We start from the raw sequence: 17,124 nt of genomic DNA on the forward strand, positions 1-17,124 counted from the left end.
GCATTTTCCCCCCCAGAAAGCCAGTTATTATCATTTAACAGCCCACCACCATTTATTTGCCTCCTCTGCTCACTCATAACACGTTGGGATCTGCTCTGCTCATGCTCTGTTATCAGGAGGCTTGAGCTCCTGTAATAATACACGACAGTGACGATGAAAATACTAATTTCTTATGGAGCATTTACTATGTGCCAGGCTCTGAAGTCGCGCTTCCCACGCATTTACTCATTCATGCCTTATACTAACCCTGTGAGGTAAGGACTATCATTACCCCATCTCTCCCGAGGCACAGAGAAGAAAGGTGACTTGCCCAAAGTCACACAGCCAGTGAGCGACAGCTGCAGCAGAGTAGATCTCAGTAAGCATTTGTTGCATGGATGGATGGATCTTAACTTCTGGAAGCAGGTGCTGGCAGGCCTGGCTGTGCAGACAAGGCAGGACCTTCTCCTCGACAAATTGCAAGTCTCTCTGATGACTGGTTTGTGACCTGCCTGCCCCTCCCCCAGTCAGGGTTTCTATTAGTTCGCTCTTGCTACTGTAGTAAATGCCACAAAATTAACAGCTTGAAACAGCACACATTTATTATTTCACAGTTCTGGAGGTCAAAAGTCCAAAATGGGTCTCACCGGGCTTAAAGATATCTACATCTTAATCCCCAGGACCTGCAAATATGTTACTGATGGGGCAAATGGAACTCTGCAGATGAGATTAAGTTAAGGATCTTAAAATTCAAAGAGTATCCTGGATTATCCAGCAGGCTCAATGTAATCACAAGGGTCCTTATAAGAGGGAGTCGGGAGAGTCAGGGAAGGAGATGTGAGGACAGAAGCAGAGGTCAGAGTAATGCAGCCACCAGCCAAGGAGTGTGGGCAGCCCCTAGGAACTGGAAACGGAGTCTCTCTCCCCAAGAGTCTCCAGCAGGAGTGCAGCCCTGATAAGGCATTAATTTTAGCCCCTAAGATCCACTTGGCACTTCTGGCCTCCAGAACTACAAGATAATATATGTGTTCTTTTAAGCCACTACATTTGTGTGTTTTGTTACAGCAGCCCTAGGGGACTCATTCATGGTCACAGGCCATCCCTTTATCAGAAAAATATGGCAGGTGGCAGTCTTTCAGAAGAGAATGAGGATGGGCTGGCTTAGGCTGTCCTGTATCCCAGACTTAGAAGAGGCTAGAAAGGGATGGGGGCCTGGCTACATTTTCTGATTAGCTGAGGTCAAGTGTACACAACGGGGGAAATATTGGGGGCAGGAAGGCAGTGGCTTTAAGTTAAAAGGGGATTAGGACTTTACCAAGCCCTGTGGAAGGACTCAGTTGAATGCCCTGGGCCAGGACACCAGGCTAAAGTCATAGGACCTATGCCTGGACAAAGTGACAGCGCTGATAGAAGGCACTGAGGCTGTGGAAAGCGCACTGGCCTGCCATTGGCTGGCCCTGAGAGCTCAGACTCTTTCCTCCCTTTTCTGGGTCTCTTGTGGGTGACTTGTTAAGATAATAATCACAATAACAGCAAGCACTTAAATGGGACTTGCTTGGCCCCAGACACTCTTCTTCTTCTTGCTTGCCTTATAAATGTAAATTGACATGTTCAATACCCATAACAAACCAATAGGTAGGTTCTATCATCTTTATTTCACAGATGAGGGAATTGAGGCACAGAGAGGTTAAGAAACTTGCTGAAGGTCACCCAGCAGGGACGTGGTAAATTCTTGATTGGAACCCATGCACTCCAGATCCAAAGAGAACTGAGAAGTAGGGGAACAGGTTGGGGGAGATTTGGCCAGAGATGTTAAATCGAGATAAGTAATAAAGAGCTGGGGGAGGTGGGGAGACAGAGAGAGAGAGGAGGGGAAAAAGCCAGCAGGAGCTGGAAAGGTGATTTTGGTATCTCGTCTATGAGAGGTGCTGGAGCAGCTGTGAGGTCTGAGAGAGCTGGGGAGTTAGGTGAAGGGGGCAGAGCGTCTCCATCACTAACAGGCGCCCTGGGGTCTCTCGGAGTGGGCGGAGTGTGGTGACTGGGCCTTGCGGGGCCACAGCAATTATTTGGGTTACACTTATAGATGCACTATGGGAAACCGATCTGATTGAAGCTGCCATGGTGAGGCAGAATCTCATCCCTCCCTGCCCTCTTCTTTGTCACCCTCCCCCCGCCCCATTCCAGCCCCCTTGATCATTTGTGCAGAACCCTCAGGTTTCAGGCAATACCCTTTGAAAAGTGCCACCCTAGACCGGCTCCATTCCATCAGCTCCTCTCCTCCTGCCTGGATTCCTCCCACTGCCCGGGCTGCAGAAAGCCCATGGAGGTCCCCCCGCTCCTGCCACCCGCCTCCAGGTAGCTTCTGAAGACTCAAGCTTGGACTTCCTCACTTCCAGATCCTTGCACCAGAACCCGAAGTCTCTGTTAAGTGCACATTCCAACCAGCAAGGTGACTTGAGCAAGCCTCTTCCCTAGACCTCCAGGCCTCATCTGCAGAATGGAGCTGACAATAATGACCCCATTTTGGAAGCCAAGAGATTGGGCCTCAGAACCTCTTAAGAAAATCAGAAAGAGCCAGTGAACACTGAGTGCCTACTTGAGAAGATGCTTTTGCAATTTTAGCCGTCACCGCTTCCACTGTCCTCATTTGACCGGGGAGAAAACTGAGGCCCAGAGAGGTGAAGTGACTGCCCAAGGACACACAGCAAGGCAGTACAGAGCTGAAGCCAGGACGCAGGCCCTAGAACTGGGCCTCTTCTTCTTTATCCCGACCATGCTGTCAAACCCACAGAAGGAGGCTGCCCTGTGCCTTCTGGCGTGACTCTCCCCAAACCCCCTCTCCTTCTCATATATTTTACAAACAAGGAAACTGAGGCTCAGAGGAACAAAGTCACCTGTCCAAGGCCACCCATCCACTTATATGGGAGCCAGAGATCCAGGTGTGTACGACTCCAAGCTCACACCCCTTCCCGGTCCATCACGCGGCCTCCGGGACTCCCACCCAGCGCTCAGATGCTGAGTTTCTCTGCACCTGTCCCAGGCCTGGGCTAGTTAAAAGCAGTTCCTCCTGAAGCCTCAACCTGAGCACCCCCCCATCATCAGCACATCCCGAGGAGCTTCCGGGATGCCACGGAGAGGTAGCTGCAGATGCCCCAGCCCTAAGTTGCCCTCCGCTCCTTCCGAGTTTTGCTCCTCCTTGGAAGGGAGGGCGGACAGCTGTCCTTGCCTTCCAGGCGGTTGGCAGAGCGGCGGCTGCTCCTGCCTGCTGCCTGGCTGATGGAGAGATTATTTCTAAGCCCTTCCCATCCCCCCACCACCTCCTCTTGCAGGACCACACTGGCTTTCCCGGTGGGACTCAGAGTGCAGAGCCCACCGCTGAAGCAGGACGGCTGGCCCGGCTCCCTCCCAGCACGAACCCCTCAGGCCCTCACCTCTCATGGGGAAAAGGGATTCTGGGAAAGGGGATTGGAAAAAAACCCACCCCACTCCTCCTGGGCTTTTCTGCAGCTGCTGGAGAGAGAGCTGCAGCATGAACGGACTTCTGGTTTCTGAAGGAGGCAAGGAAAGGAAGGTTGAAAACTAACTCTGCCAGAAACTGCTGTGTTCGGGCTATTTCTTTTCTCCCCCTTCATCTTCACCACAAACCTGTCTCTTCCCTGGGTATCGAGACATGGGCTCCCCTTGCCCGGCAGAGAAACAGCTGGAAAGAGGCTCCCTGAGACAGGAGGGTGAGTTAAACTTCGGGGGAAGAAGTTAGTGTTTGCTGCAGTGGCGGTGGGGGGGGGAACTGCAGGGTGCCCTTAAACATCCTTTGTCAAAGCACTGTTTTGTGTGAACACCTTTCCCACGCTCTGGAAGGTTTGTGTGCTGGCTATTTCTGGGGGGCAGTGGGTTACAAAGTTGGGTTTGTGCAGTGAATTCAGAAAGAGGAGTTTGGGGGGTTCTAGAAAGAGCCCCCGGCGGGGAGACAGAGTCCCTGGTTGCACTGGGACTCGCTGTGTGACCTTGGATGAGTCACTTCAGCTCTCTGGCTCTGCGTCTTTTCACTCAGAAAGCAAGAACGCTTGGGAAGTGGCTCCCCTGATTTCAAAATACTCTTCTTTCTGCAGGCTGCTCATCGTTCTCTGGCCGTACATGTAAACGAAGTAATGCACGCAGAATAACAGACTATTGTGTGGCGAGCAAGTGTGAAATGCATCGGCTGTGATTCAACTCTTCGCTGTCCGCTGGAACCCAACTGGCTCTGAAATTGAGAGGAACTTTTATTTCCATTCAGCTGCTGAGTTTTTCTCTTGATTGGAGTGCATCTTGGAATGTAAGATTATGGATGCTTTGGAAACAACTCTGGCTAGAATGAATAGCACAGGAAACAGTTGTGGGAGGCTGAGGATGAGAAATATTGTGGCGATGATTTTTTTTAACGCATGGGCTAAATCTAAAACCCTTCCTGTAAATCAAGCATCCCAAATAGGTCTGAAATGGAGAGAGCATTAGAGGCCCCTTCATTTCACAGATAACAAGACCGAGGCCCAGAGAGGGGGAGTAACTGACTCAAGGTCACACAGCAAGGTGGCTGAGGCAAGCACCCAATGAACACGGAGGAGTGCTCTCATTGATAGCAAAGTCCTCTAAGTGGGAAAGCAAATAAGAGGGCTCAGGTGATCGTTGTGGAGCTTCTCCTGGGAGTCAGACGCTGTGCCACATACAGTTCCTTGTTACTTAACTTTTCTGGGCCTCAATTTCCTCATCTGTAGACTGAATGTACTAATGTCTACCTCATGGGGTTGTTGAGATGAGTTAACATAGGAGAGGCATGTGGGTCAGTGCCTGGCATGTCAGAAGCGTCTAGAAGTGTTCTTAATATACACTTCACGTGTATTACTGCACATAACCCTCACTCTGCCCAGTGGGGTGGGTACTCAAACTACCCCAGCTGTGCAGATGAAGCAAAGGGCTCAGAGAGGCTGAGAAACCTACCTGGGGTGGCAGTCCGTAAGGGATCGCAACCTGGCAGTGAACTTGACAAAGTTTTACCCTAAGCTCTATTTTCAACAACTGTACTTTGCAAAGTTGGGACAAGTCTTGTCACTGCCATAACGATGCTGAGATCAGAGAGGTTAAGCTACATGCCCAAGACCACACAGCCTGAAAGTGACACAGCTGTTCCAGGGAGATTCTTCTGAGATATAAATAAATGCTCCATCAGGGAAGGGATGTCATCATCATCTCTTTTTGTTCACTGATAGATCCCAAGCGCATAGTAGGTGCTCAGTAAATCTGTGTTGGATGGAAGATTAAAAGAATAAATGATGCAGATGCAGTTGCAGGAAAGCAGACATGAGGAGATGCTGTCTAGGACTCTGCCCTGAGAGTGATGTCTCCCCCGTTCTCTTGCTCTTGTCCCTTTCGGGCGCCAGGACGTCTTCGGTGATAGCCATGCCTTCCAGAGACAGGGGCCTGCATCCCGGCCACCATCACCTCGGCTCCTGCGGCCCTTTGAATCGGTTCTTGCCACGCCCCGTGGAGCCCCCGTGCATCAAGGGCATTTACTACCGCAGGGCCCGGAAGCTGGGAGCGCAGGACGCCTCCTGGACGGCGGACCTGAAGAAGGAGATGCTGGTCAACGTGGGGGGCAAGCGGTACCTCCTTCCGTGGAGCACGCTGGACGAGTTTCCACTGAGCCGCCTGAGCAAACTCCGCTTCTGCCGGAGCCACGAGGAGATCGCGCAGCTCTGCGACGATTACGACGAGGGTAACCAAGAGTTCTTCTTTGACCGGAGCCCCAGAGCTTTCGGCGTGATCGTGAGCTTCCTGGCGGCAGGCAAGCTGGTCCTCCTCCAGGAGATGTGTGTGCTGTCCTTCCAGGAGGAGCTGACCTACTGGGGGATCGAAGAAGCCAATCTGGAGACGTGCTGCCTGCAGACATTGCTGAGGAAGCTGGACGAAGTGACCGAGCCGCGCACGGAGGAGACGCTGCAGCGTCGGGCAGCCAGCCGCCCCGCCGTGCACATGTCCCGCTGGGCGCTCTTCAGGAACCGGCTGCGGGAGATGGTGGAGAACCCGCAGTCGGGGCTCCCCGGAAAGGTCTTTGCTTGTCTGTCCATCCTCTTCGTGGCCACCATGGCCGTCAGCCTGTGCGTTAGCACCATGCCGGACCTGAGGGCGGAGGAGGGCAAGGTGAGTGTTCCACCTCTCTACCGGGCATGGTGCCCGGGACCCGCGGCACTGAGGGCCCACGAAAACGTTTAACATCTTTGCAAACCAGTGGTTAAGACTCTGCCCTTCCCATGCAGGGGGCGTGGGTTCGATCCCTGGTCAGGGAACTAAGATCCCACACGCCGCACAGACAAAAAAAAAAAAAAAAAAAAAGAAATGAATATGATCCAGTGTGGATTGTACTCATTTTCAGACCAATGCAGTGGTAAAAGATAATTTTATACATTTTTTTTTGAAGAAGGAAGCACATAAAGGGCACCCATGAAAGTCATCAGGGGCCCTGCCTCTGATAGAGAGCGCCAGGCATTGAGAAAGCCACAGTGGTCTTAGTGGGCTGAGCTGGCCCAGCCCGGCCTCTCCTGGCTCTGTGACCACTGGCGAATTGCTCCACCTCTCTGAGCCTCAGTTTCCTCTTCCGGAAGACAGCTGACATCACTATGAAGGTGTACACAGTCCATGCACCCATTGCATGTTAACTGAGCAGCTACTCTGTGCCAGGCACTAGACTAGGACCAGATTCCCTACCTTCTTAAGCCAACCTTCTCGTGGGCATCTCAGCTCCATTGTCAGATGAATAAACTGAGGCTCAGGGCACTTAGCTTCCTTGGAGTAACCGAGTGAAGATGCCGATGATGGCAGAGACTCTCGGCCCTTGTTCCCGAGCCTCCCAATCAGTCCCACAGGATGGGGAACTCACAGATGAGTTGATTTGGAAGTGACCCTGCCCCAGGAGGCCAGAGCAGAAACGTTTGCTTGCCCACTCCTGCCCTCTCTTTCCGGGAAGCTGTGGGAGACCGCCCACACCCCCCAGGGGGCCAGATGGTCTGAGAAATGAGATAAGAATCTAACATTTTGTTGGGAAGGTTATTGGAGAGCTTCAAACTGAGAACTGGATTGTTTCCTAAGTTAAAATGTTGCTCTATAATCCTCCATGGCTCCCCAACACCTAACTTATGGAGCTTACGTTATAGCAGAGAGAGAGCCGATAAATAAAACATATACATAAGGCAGTGCAGGCTGTATATGGTTTATAACTGGTGTCAGTTGACCTAAGTTCCCTTCTCTTAAACATATATCCCAGGGAGGATCAGAGAACTTTCCAGATAGAGAGGACTTAGATGGAGAACCAGCCATTGCTTCACATCCGGAGTAGGCTCTCAATAAATGTTTGCTGACTAAAATGTATCTTGTTCAACCTATTAATATTTTGTCCTAAAGAAAACCACCCAAAATGTTTCGACTTTCAAACAGCTTTTTTCCCCATAGAGAGGGCTATAGCTCTAATTGTAGGCATTTTTTTTCATTCTTTAGCACAAAATCATGTAATTTAATAGCCTGCTTGTTCACAGAAATATTTACATGTGGACTCCGCAGTAAAATGATTAGGACAAAGTAAGGGGCCTCCATCCCCTGTCCCCTAAGGGTGCCCTTGATCCCCGTTGCTGAGGAAGGATCCCTGGATTTTTCACAAGCCTGTTCCTCTTAGGGATGGATTTTCAGGGAGCCAGGATTTAGACTGTGCAGAGGGACAAGCTCTTTTCAAAGCCTAATGCTTTGAAAATTACCCAGGGTATGAACACAGGTTGGTGTGACAGGGACTTGGAAAATTAAATCAGAGGTGGGTAAGAGGCCCGCAGAACCGGGGAATCAGGCAGCCATTTCTCCTCGTGGGACGAGGGAGGTGATGCCCCCAGTCCAGTTGCAACCTCTGTGCAACTGTGAAGCCACCCCTGGGTGTTCTGCCCGGAGAGGGGCTGGGAGATGCAGCCCTCCAAAAAAATGTGTGTCTATTTCGATGGTAATTCAGAGAGCCTGGAGGCTGAGGACCAGGCGGGCTTTGTTCTTTCAAACTGCGCCCTTACATTTACATAAAAAGACGATGTTCTTTCCCGGCCACACGTGCCTGGTATTTCGTATTTATCAGTCTGAAAGCAGCGATTCAGCACCGACTGCAAAGCTGGGCAGCTACTTCTGGGGACAGGAAGTGCCCAAGAGGCGTGAGGGTTCAAGTCATCCTGAGGGGATGTGACTTGCAGAACACCTCCATCAGACACGGAAGAGGTGGCACGCAGGGTTGGAGAATTAGCACACCTGTGAAGAAAGCATTTTGCTTGCCCTTAATTCTTCTAGCTTCTTACAGCAACATCCCTTGAGTAAACTTGCCAGTTGGGGTGCAAGGTCTGTGCCCGAGATTGCAAATTAAAATGGAGGAGGCAGGAGGCATTGTGGACAGGAAAGACCAAGCCAAGTGCCTAAGCACCTCCGGAAGCATTCAGACTCTGCTGGGTTCCCTGGGGGAGCTCAGCCCAGAAGGGATGAGAGAACTGATGCTTATTAAGTACCCTTCAGGAGGCTGGCATTTGACAGGATGGACTTAATCCTTGTAACAGCTTTGGGAAGTGAATACCACTTCTACCCCCATTTTACAGATGAGGAAACTGAGGCTCAGGGAAGTTTTTTATCACTTTCCTAAGCTCAAAGTTAGTAAGTGGCACAGCCAAGATTTGAGCTCACCTCTGCCTGGCTCTAAAACCTGACCCCTTGCACCCCTTCTTCCAATGCTCAGCCCTCTACCTGTAGGCTAGACCCTCAGCCTCAATGGCACTTAGCATTTCTAAGGCATCTGGACTTTGTGAAGTGCTTCTCTGTCCAGGGTAATGGTTCTGAATGCTGACGCTCTGGGTTTGAATCTTGGCCTCACCCCTCATGAACTCAATGATCTCAGAAAAGTCACTTAACTTCTTTGAGCCTCAGTTTCCTTATCTGTAAAATGGAGATGCTATTAGCCCTTTCCTCAGGGGGTTATGGTGAGGATTAAAAGAGTAATTCGTGTAAAGTGATTGGAACAAAGCCAACACACAGGAAGTGCTCAAAAAATGTTAGTCATCTGTGTTGTAGCCTATGTCAGTACTACATTCCTTTTTAGGGCTGAGTAATATTCCACTGTCTGTAAACGCCACAATGTGTTTATCCATTCATCCAGTGATGGATTCCTCAGGTTCTTTGCTTCCCTCCGCCCGAGTCCTCTACCAGGGCTGTCACCCCTGCCATTTAGCCCTAGCACCCTTTCCTTGTAGCCCTTGCCTGGCCTCTCTGCTGGTCAGAGCACCTTGTCCCCCCTCTGGGGGAGTCAGAAGGTCACCAGGTAGCTACAGCTGAACACATCGTCCTTTTCTCTTGACCTTTTTCTTCCTCCTTACTGCTGCTACCTGGCTCTGCCCTCGGACGAGTCACTCTGTTTCTCTATGCCTCTATTTCCTCACCTATAAATGAGGATAATGATAGCACCTGCTCAGAGGGAGGCAACAGGACTGACGGTCTATTTATGATGTGCCGGCACAGAGCCAGCACTGGCTATTTTTACCCACCTTTGGGATTCCCTCATGCCCCTCCCACTTGCGCATCTGCTTTGTTCCTCAAACTCTCTCCCAGCTCCGTGGGACCCCTGGGAACAAGCACAGGCACATGCTCTCACATCCCCTCCTGTTCTAGCTTCTACTTCTGCCCAGAGGTTTGCTTCGGACTTCGGGGATGTTGCGAAGGGACACACTCTGGATCGCATCTGTGCAAAGTGCACTGGATGGGAGCAGAGCCTCGGTGCGGTTGGGGGTGGGATGGCGGGGCTCTGCTTCCCCCACCCCCTTGTGCCCTGTGCTGTGCTTTCCGCGTCTCGCTGGGATGGGGAAGGAAGGAAGGCACAGAGATATTTTTTTTTTTACAGAGAGATTTTTAAAGACCAGGTGGAACCACTGGGGGCCCTTGATGGAACAATTCCCTCCTGGTGCGGGTGCAGCTCACCGTTGGGGCTGCAATTCCCTCCCACTCCTCCCCGCCTTTGATAAAAAGTCTCGTGCTGGAGCCAGTGTCTCCTCCTACCTGGCCCTTTCTTGGATCATGGATCAGCTCCACACAGAACTGCCCGCTCTGTAGCTTCTCTGTGTTCAGTGACGTTTGGTAATGGCTTTATGGAATTCTTCTTAACCTGTTTTGGGAGTTTCCGGGGGGGGGGGTGTTCCCTGCCCCCTCCTGAGTCTCCCTATATCCCAGCCAACAAGCACTATTCCCCGTTTCCTGGATGGGCCCCCCTTTCCTGAGTATACATACTTCATGCTGTCCCTCCTGCCTCACCACGCTCCCCTGGTCTCTGTTCGTCCAATTCCTAGCCCCGCCCTCAGAGCCCCCATGTGCCAGGGTTGGGGAGTCGGGGCGGCTAGGAAGAGGGAGCCAAGGGTAGGGGCAGGGTTGGGGAGGAGGGACGGCAGCTCAAGGCGAGGGGGACAAGGGAGAGGACCGTGGAAGGGGCCTGAAGGAGGGGAGGATGGCAGAGAGACCTGGCTCTCGGGGGGGAGGCATGAGTCAGCACCACCAGGCACCGGGAGGGGGAGGACTGCGGCCAGCGCCAGAGGCACAAATGATGGATTTCACAGCCAGGAGGAAGGAAAGGGAGGGAGGTGGGTGGAACTGCTGAATGGGGCAGTGGGACCAGCACTGAGCTAAGCGGGTAAGACGTGGCCGATTCTGGCCTCATTCCCAAAGAGGGAGGTGGCAGGCATTGCTGTGAGAGAGACAGAGGGTGCAGGGGAGGCTCCAAGGTCAAGACTTTGGCCCCAAGTCCCTCCCAGATGGAACTTCTAGAACTGGCCCTCGCTGCACCTGCAGCCATCTGCTGGACAGCCTGTCCGGATGGTCCCTCAAGGACAATGGCTTTGTCCTCAGAGAGCCCTGGCCTCCCTCTGACCCCAGAGCCCTTCAGAGCAGCTCTGCTTTGGAGCTTCAGGAAAGGATGGGGCAAGGCTGTGGACCTCACTCCCTGCCTCACCCAGACTGACTTGGCCACTCAGACTCAAACTCGAGTTTCTTTTTTATTAAGATATAATTCATACCCTCAAACATTCAAGTGCACAAATCAGTGATTTTTAGTATACAGTAGTGCAACCATCCCCACTAATTCCATAACATTTTCATCACCCTAAAAAGCAACACTGCACACACTTCCAATTATTCCCCATCCCCTCCCCGCCCCCATCCCACCAGCCCCAGGCAACTGCGAACATACTTTCTATCTTCATGAATTTGCCTTTTCTGGGCATTTTATAGATATGGAATCATACAATGTATGGTCTTTATGTAGGCTTCTTTCACTGAGCGTAAGGTTCATCTGCTTTGTAGCACGTGTGAGGACTTCCTTTTTACGGCTGAATAATAGTCCATCATATGGAGAGATCATATTTTGTTTATTCATTCATCTATTGATGGGCATTTAGCTTGTTTCCACTTGTTGGCTGTTATCAATCACACTGCTGTGGACCTTCATGGACAAGTTTTTGTGTGGATGTGTGCTTTCAGTTCCTTTGGGTATATACCTAGGAGCGGAATTGCTTGGTCATATAGCAAATGTATGTTTAAGTTTTCTGAGGGACCGCCCACCTGTTTTCCACAGCGGCTAGACCACTTTACATTCCCACCAGCAATGTCTGGGAGGTTCCAATTTCTCCACATCCTCACCAACACTTGTTTTTCTTATTGTTGGTTTACTATATCATACTAGTTTCAGGTATACAACAGAGTGATTCGATATTTTTGTATCTTATACTCTATTTAAAGATATTATAAAATACTGGCTGTATTCTTTGTGCTGTACATTACATCCTTGTATCTTATTTATTCTATACCTAGTAGTCTGTACCACTTAATCCCCTTTTCCTAACACTTGTTATTTTTTGTCCTTATAATCACAGCCATCCTAGTGAGTGTGGAGTGGTATCTCATTGTGGTGTTGATTTTCAACTCTGATTTAAAAAATAAAAATAAAAACTTTCCTGGATGGAAAATTTGGGGCATTTACAAAGTAAATAGAATAATCTAATGAACCCCCAGTAAGTACCCATGTCTCAGCTTTCATGATGGTCCACAGTCTGCCATTCTGGTTCTCTCTCTCTCTCCACCCCCTCCCACCCCCAATCATTTAGCACCATGATCATTCATTTTATTTTTACTTTACAGTTTTATGGGTGAAATTTACATACACTGAAATGCACAAGTCTTAGCTGTCCAATGTAACAAATGGGGCACACCCACAGCCCTGTTTAATATGGAATATTCCCATCACCCCAGAATGTCCTTTCAGGTCCGTTTGTGGTCTTCCCTACCCCACCCAGAGGCAGCCACTCTTTTGGTGATTCTGTCCACCTCAGGTGAGTTTTGCCAGCTCTCGGACTTCACCTGGATGGAAACATCGCCCCACATCCGTCTGTGACATTCGTCCATGCTCTCACGGCGTTCACCCCTCCGGCCTTCCTGGGGCTGGTCACGTTCCTCTGCATTGCAGGAAGGAATCAGAGCACTCCTCGTTCGCGGTGACAAGCCCCCCAGCGGGGCGACCAAGCATCCTGGTTTGCCCAGGACTGAGGGGAAGTTCTGGTGACCTGGGACTGTCTGTTGCCCAACCTGGAAAGTTCTGGGCAAACCAGGATGAGTCGTTCATCCTACCTACAGAATACAACCAGAAACTTCCTCAGAGAGAGAGTGACTTTTTTCTTTCCTTCCATTCTAGTTTTCTTCAAATATTGCCTGGCCTGGGAATTATTTTCTCAGCTTGAACCCCATAAACCCCTGCCATTCCAATGCCGGCCGCTAACAGGGCATTTCTCTGAGGACCAGTGCTGGGAGGTTGGTTTAGGATGCAGAGCGGAGCAGCAATGCAGGGGGTGACTCGGCAGAGTCCTTGTTGCAGGGCAGGGAGGTGGCCGGTGGGAGGTGGGTGGTGCGTGCCTGGAACATCCAAAAGCCAGCACCAGAGGCAAAGGGAGGAAGGACCCACAGAGCCTCCTCTGCCTCCCAGGAGCCACCTTCTTGAGCTATTGGGTCGCTGGTCTGGGAAGACTATTCCCAGGCCACACAAGGCTCTTACACCAAAGAAAAAACTCCCAGAATGTCAGTGATGAAAGAGGACTTATCGAGAGAATCTGGCCCAGAGGCTGAAAAACTTCCAGGTGCCTCTGAGTCAACAGGAGGCCTTGCCAAAATGCAGATTCCTGGGCCTCACTCCAGGGCTTTGATTTTGTGATGGGGGCCCCAGAATCCACATTTGTAACAAGCGCTCTGGGGCACTCTGATGCAGGGCTTATGAATCAGCTTTGAGAAATACTGATTCTGTTCCACCCTCTTCATCAGAAACTAAAGCACAGAGAGTGGCAGTGACCACGGAAAAGTCACACAGCAAGTTTGCAGCAGGACTGGGGAATCAGGACCCAAAACTCCTGAGCCTTCCAGAATCCTGAAGCAAACCCCAGGCAGTCATGGCAAAGACCTCTAGTGTGTTGGAGAATTTCCTCAGCCTCCTGTAAAATCCAGGATAGGCGAAGGATAGTTACCCTTAAACAGACCAGGCAGGCTATGTCTACAACCAGTGAATCATCTCATACGGGCAGCTACAATGTTTCATGTACCTGCAGATGCAGCAGCCTGCTAGCTTCTTTACCTGCGTCCTTTCCGTTTGTCTCAACCCTCCCGAGGCAGAGAACCAGGGGAGAGAGCTACCCAGCACTGGACCGGCAAATAGAGATCAGGACGGTCCAGCCTGTTTCTTTCTTCAAAGGCCAGACAAAAAGAATATTTCAGTTTAGTATTCCTGTGAGCCCAGGCACTGGAAATAATTTCTTTTTCCACGTCAGAGGTTTTTAATCCAAAGAAAACTGCGCTTGTCAACATCTTGCTTTTCAGTCAATCAACTGGCTTTGGTCATTGGTTCACTCATCTGTCATAGATACAGATGATAGAGATATAGACACAGATGGAGACAATATAGAGATAGATGCAGATAGAGATGAAGATGTAGATGTAATATTTAGAGTCAGGTTCTCAACTCTAGCTCCACATGAGAATCATTGATGGGGCTTCTGGAAAATTCTACACTCAGGCTAAAATCTAGATCAAGTAAATTAGAATCTCTGGCATCCCGACCTGGACATCAGGATTTTTCAAAGCCCCCCCAGGTGATTCTAACACGTGCAGTCAAGGCTGAGAACCACTGCACTAGACCAGAGCTTCGCCAACCTTATTATGCACACAAATCATTGTTAAAATGCAGATTCTGGCTCCGCAGGGATGCCATGGAGCCCAAGATTCCGTGTTTCTAACAAGCTCCCAGGGGAGGCTGATGCTTTAGGTTCCAGGGCACACTTTGAGTAGCAGAGGGGCTAGCGGAAGTCTCTGCTGGGGGCAGGGGCAGGGGTGTGAATGACACAGTGAGGAACCCACTGGAGCCCCACCTGGCTGGGATCTCAGGAGGGAAATAGTTGCAATCCGCATCACAGGGTTGCCGGTGTCCTCTCTGCCTGCCCCAGGCTCCAAGCTGCCAGAAACCACGTCTGCTTCTCTAGTCCTTTACCTCCGGAGTCTAGCATGGGACCTGGCACAAGGTGAGTCCTCCATGCAATTTTATTGGATGAATGAATGAGGGATGGCGGGCAAAATAGTTACAAAACAGCGCATAATCTCTGGGAGACCATCTACTATGAATGTGAGCTCAGGCAAGTTATCTCAGTGCTCGGGACCACTTCCTGGGCCATAAATGAAGCTGGGCTGCCTGCTCATGGCATCACTGTGGGGCTTAAGTGACAGCACCAGAGCAGTGCCTGGTACCCAAGAGGTGCTTATGTCATAAAGGAGACACTTGGCTGCTCTAACCAAGAGGCCTCACGATAGAACAGCTTTCAACACAATAGAAGTTGGTTTCTCTCATAAAGAGGGAGCGAGGCGAGTGGGCAGCTCTCATTCTGACACCCAGATTTTTCCCACCATGATGCTCATCCTTCCCAGGGCGTTGGTCCGATCTGCTGGTTCTCAGCTGGGGTGCAGGGCCATCTGGGTTGTCCTGGCTCACAGGAAGGGGAGAAAGAGTGTGCAGGAACTCACGCCAACACTAAACTCCTGGAACTGGAGGTGGCATGCATCACCTCTGTTTATATTCTGTGGGTGGGGGCTTGGTTATGTGGCCATGCTTAGCTGCAAGGGAGGCTGGAAAAGTGGTCTCTAATCTAGCTGACTGGCCATGAGCACAGCCACAACTTGAGAACTATGTAAAAAGGGGGTTTTGGTAGATGACTAAGAGTCTACAACAGGGCCCCATCGATGTATAGATAAATGATAGATAGATAGATAGATAATATATAGAATATAGAGACCATATACTATACAAAGAATATATATAGAATATATATTTAATATTTAATATATTCTATACTTAATATATCAGTGTATTGTGATATGTATTATATAATATATATTACAGTAATATATTATGATGTGTATATAAATATAAATATATTATATATTAGTACGTGTTAATATATTATTAATATATATTTAATATATAAAATATAGAGAGAATATATATTTAGTAGAGAGACTCTGCATATGGAATCGATATCGGTATCATTACAGATCTACGGCATTGCTTTTCAGTGTGGTTATTTCGCCATTTCCGACGCTGCTGCCCGTGCCCTCCCTACCCTGCGTTTTGTCGCCTCTCCAGGGGGAGTGCTCGCAGAAGTGCTACTCCATTTTCATCGTGGAGACCGTCTGCGTGGCCTGGTTTTCCCTGGAGTTCTGCTTGCGGTTTGTCCAGGCCCAGAACAAGTGCCAGTTCTTCCAAGGGCCCCTGAACATCATCGACATCCTGGCCATCTCCCCCTACTACGTGTCCCTCGCGGTGTCCGACGAGCCCCAGGAGGACGGCGCGAGGCCGAGCCGGAGCCCGTACCTGGAGAAGGCGGGACTGGCGCTGCGCGTGCTCCGGGCACTGCGCATCCTCTACGTGATGCGCCTCGCCCGCCACTCGCTGGGTCTGCAGACGCTGGGCCTCACGGTGCGCCGCTGCACGCGCGAGCTCGGCCTGCTCCTCCTCTTCCTCTGCGTAGCCATCACCCTCTTCTCTCCTCTGATCTACGTGGCCGAGAATGAGGCCGGGCGAGTTCTGGAGTTCACCAGCATCCCGGCCTCCTATTGGTGGGCCGTCATCTCCATGACGACAGTGGGCTACGGAGACATGGTCCCGAGCAGCGTGCCGGGCCAGATGGTGGCCCTCAGCAGCATCCTGAGCGGCATCCTCATCATGGCCTTCCCGGCCACGTCCATCTTTCACATTTTCTCACACTCCTACCTGGAGCTCAAGAAGGAGCAGGAGAGGCTGGAGGCTCGCTTCCGCCGCCTGCAGAACGCGGCCACGGCCAGTGAACACGAACTCTTAAACGACGTCCAAGACCTGATCCTGGAGGGCCCTGCCTTGCCCATCGCATACATTTAACTCAAAATCCCCCCTGAATAGTCCAGATCTTCAGCCCATCGCCCTCGGCTTACACGAACTGGAGAACACCAGCACCTACATCATCCAGTGGTGTGTTTCTAGAGCTTGGGGGTCACTCCCAGAGCTAGGAGGGGCTTGAGGCCAAAGATGTTGGGTTGGGTGATTCTTGACCCCCCTGGCCACGACGTCCACGTCACTTGCCGTCTCCTCTCTCCCAGCCCCTCGCTGAGCACAAGCAAGTTTGCTTGCTGGGTTGGGTCTGTCTCCCTTTAATCTCATTTCCTTCCCTGCAGAGTCTTCAACAACCCAGGCTAGGTTCCAGACACCTAGAGAACAAAGCCTACAGAATTCCATTCCTCCCCGAAGACCCTCTTTCCTGGGCCAACCCACCGCCAGGAACTGGAGGTTTCAGTCACTGCAAACCCTTCTGATCAGATCCCTCCACCCAGCCCTACTGGGGGTTCTAGCCGGGGTCAGTTCTCCTACTGTTCACACCACCAATGGCATTTTTCTAATGCAGCTGCCTCCCCCCAGCTCTGGAAGCTCTTAGCCGAGAGGGCAGAACTGGCCTCCACGTTAAGTCCCACAGTGGGGGATGGTGGCCTGCCACCCCTCCTGACGCA

The 17,124-nt window shown here is 50.9% G+C and overlaps 1 protein-coding gene across 1 annotated transcript; it reads left to right on the forward strand.

The window, feature by feature from the left end:
- The first annotated feature begins 5,316 nt into the window (after positions 1 to 5,316).
- Positions 5,317 to 16,501, forward strand: KCNG4 (potassium voltage-gated channel modifier subfamily G member 4). Its single transcript, XM_061172413.1, has 2 exons — positions 5,317 to 6,156; positions 15,731 to 16,501. The coding sequence occupies exons 1-2, from the start codon at positions 5,317 to 5,319 to the stop codon at positions 16,499 to 16,501; spliced, it is 1,611 nt and encodes a 536-aa protein (XP_061028396.1).
- The last annotated feature ends 623 nt before the right edge of the window (positions 16,502 to 17,124 follow it).

The sequence above is a fragment of the Eubalaena glacialis genome, chromosome 18, assembly GCF_028564815.1.
Source record: "Eubalaena glacialis isolate mEubGla1 chromosome 18, mEubGla1.1.hap2.+ XY, whole genome shotgun sequence".
NCBI lineage: Eukaryota > Metazoa > Chordata > Mammalia > Artiodactyla > Balaenidae > Eubalaena > Eubalaena glacialis.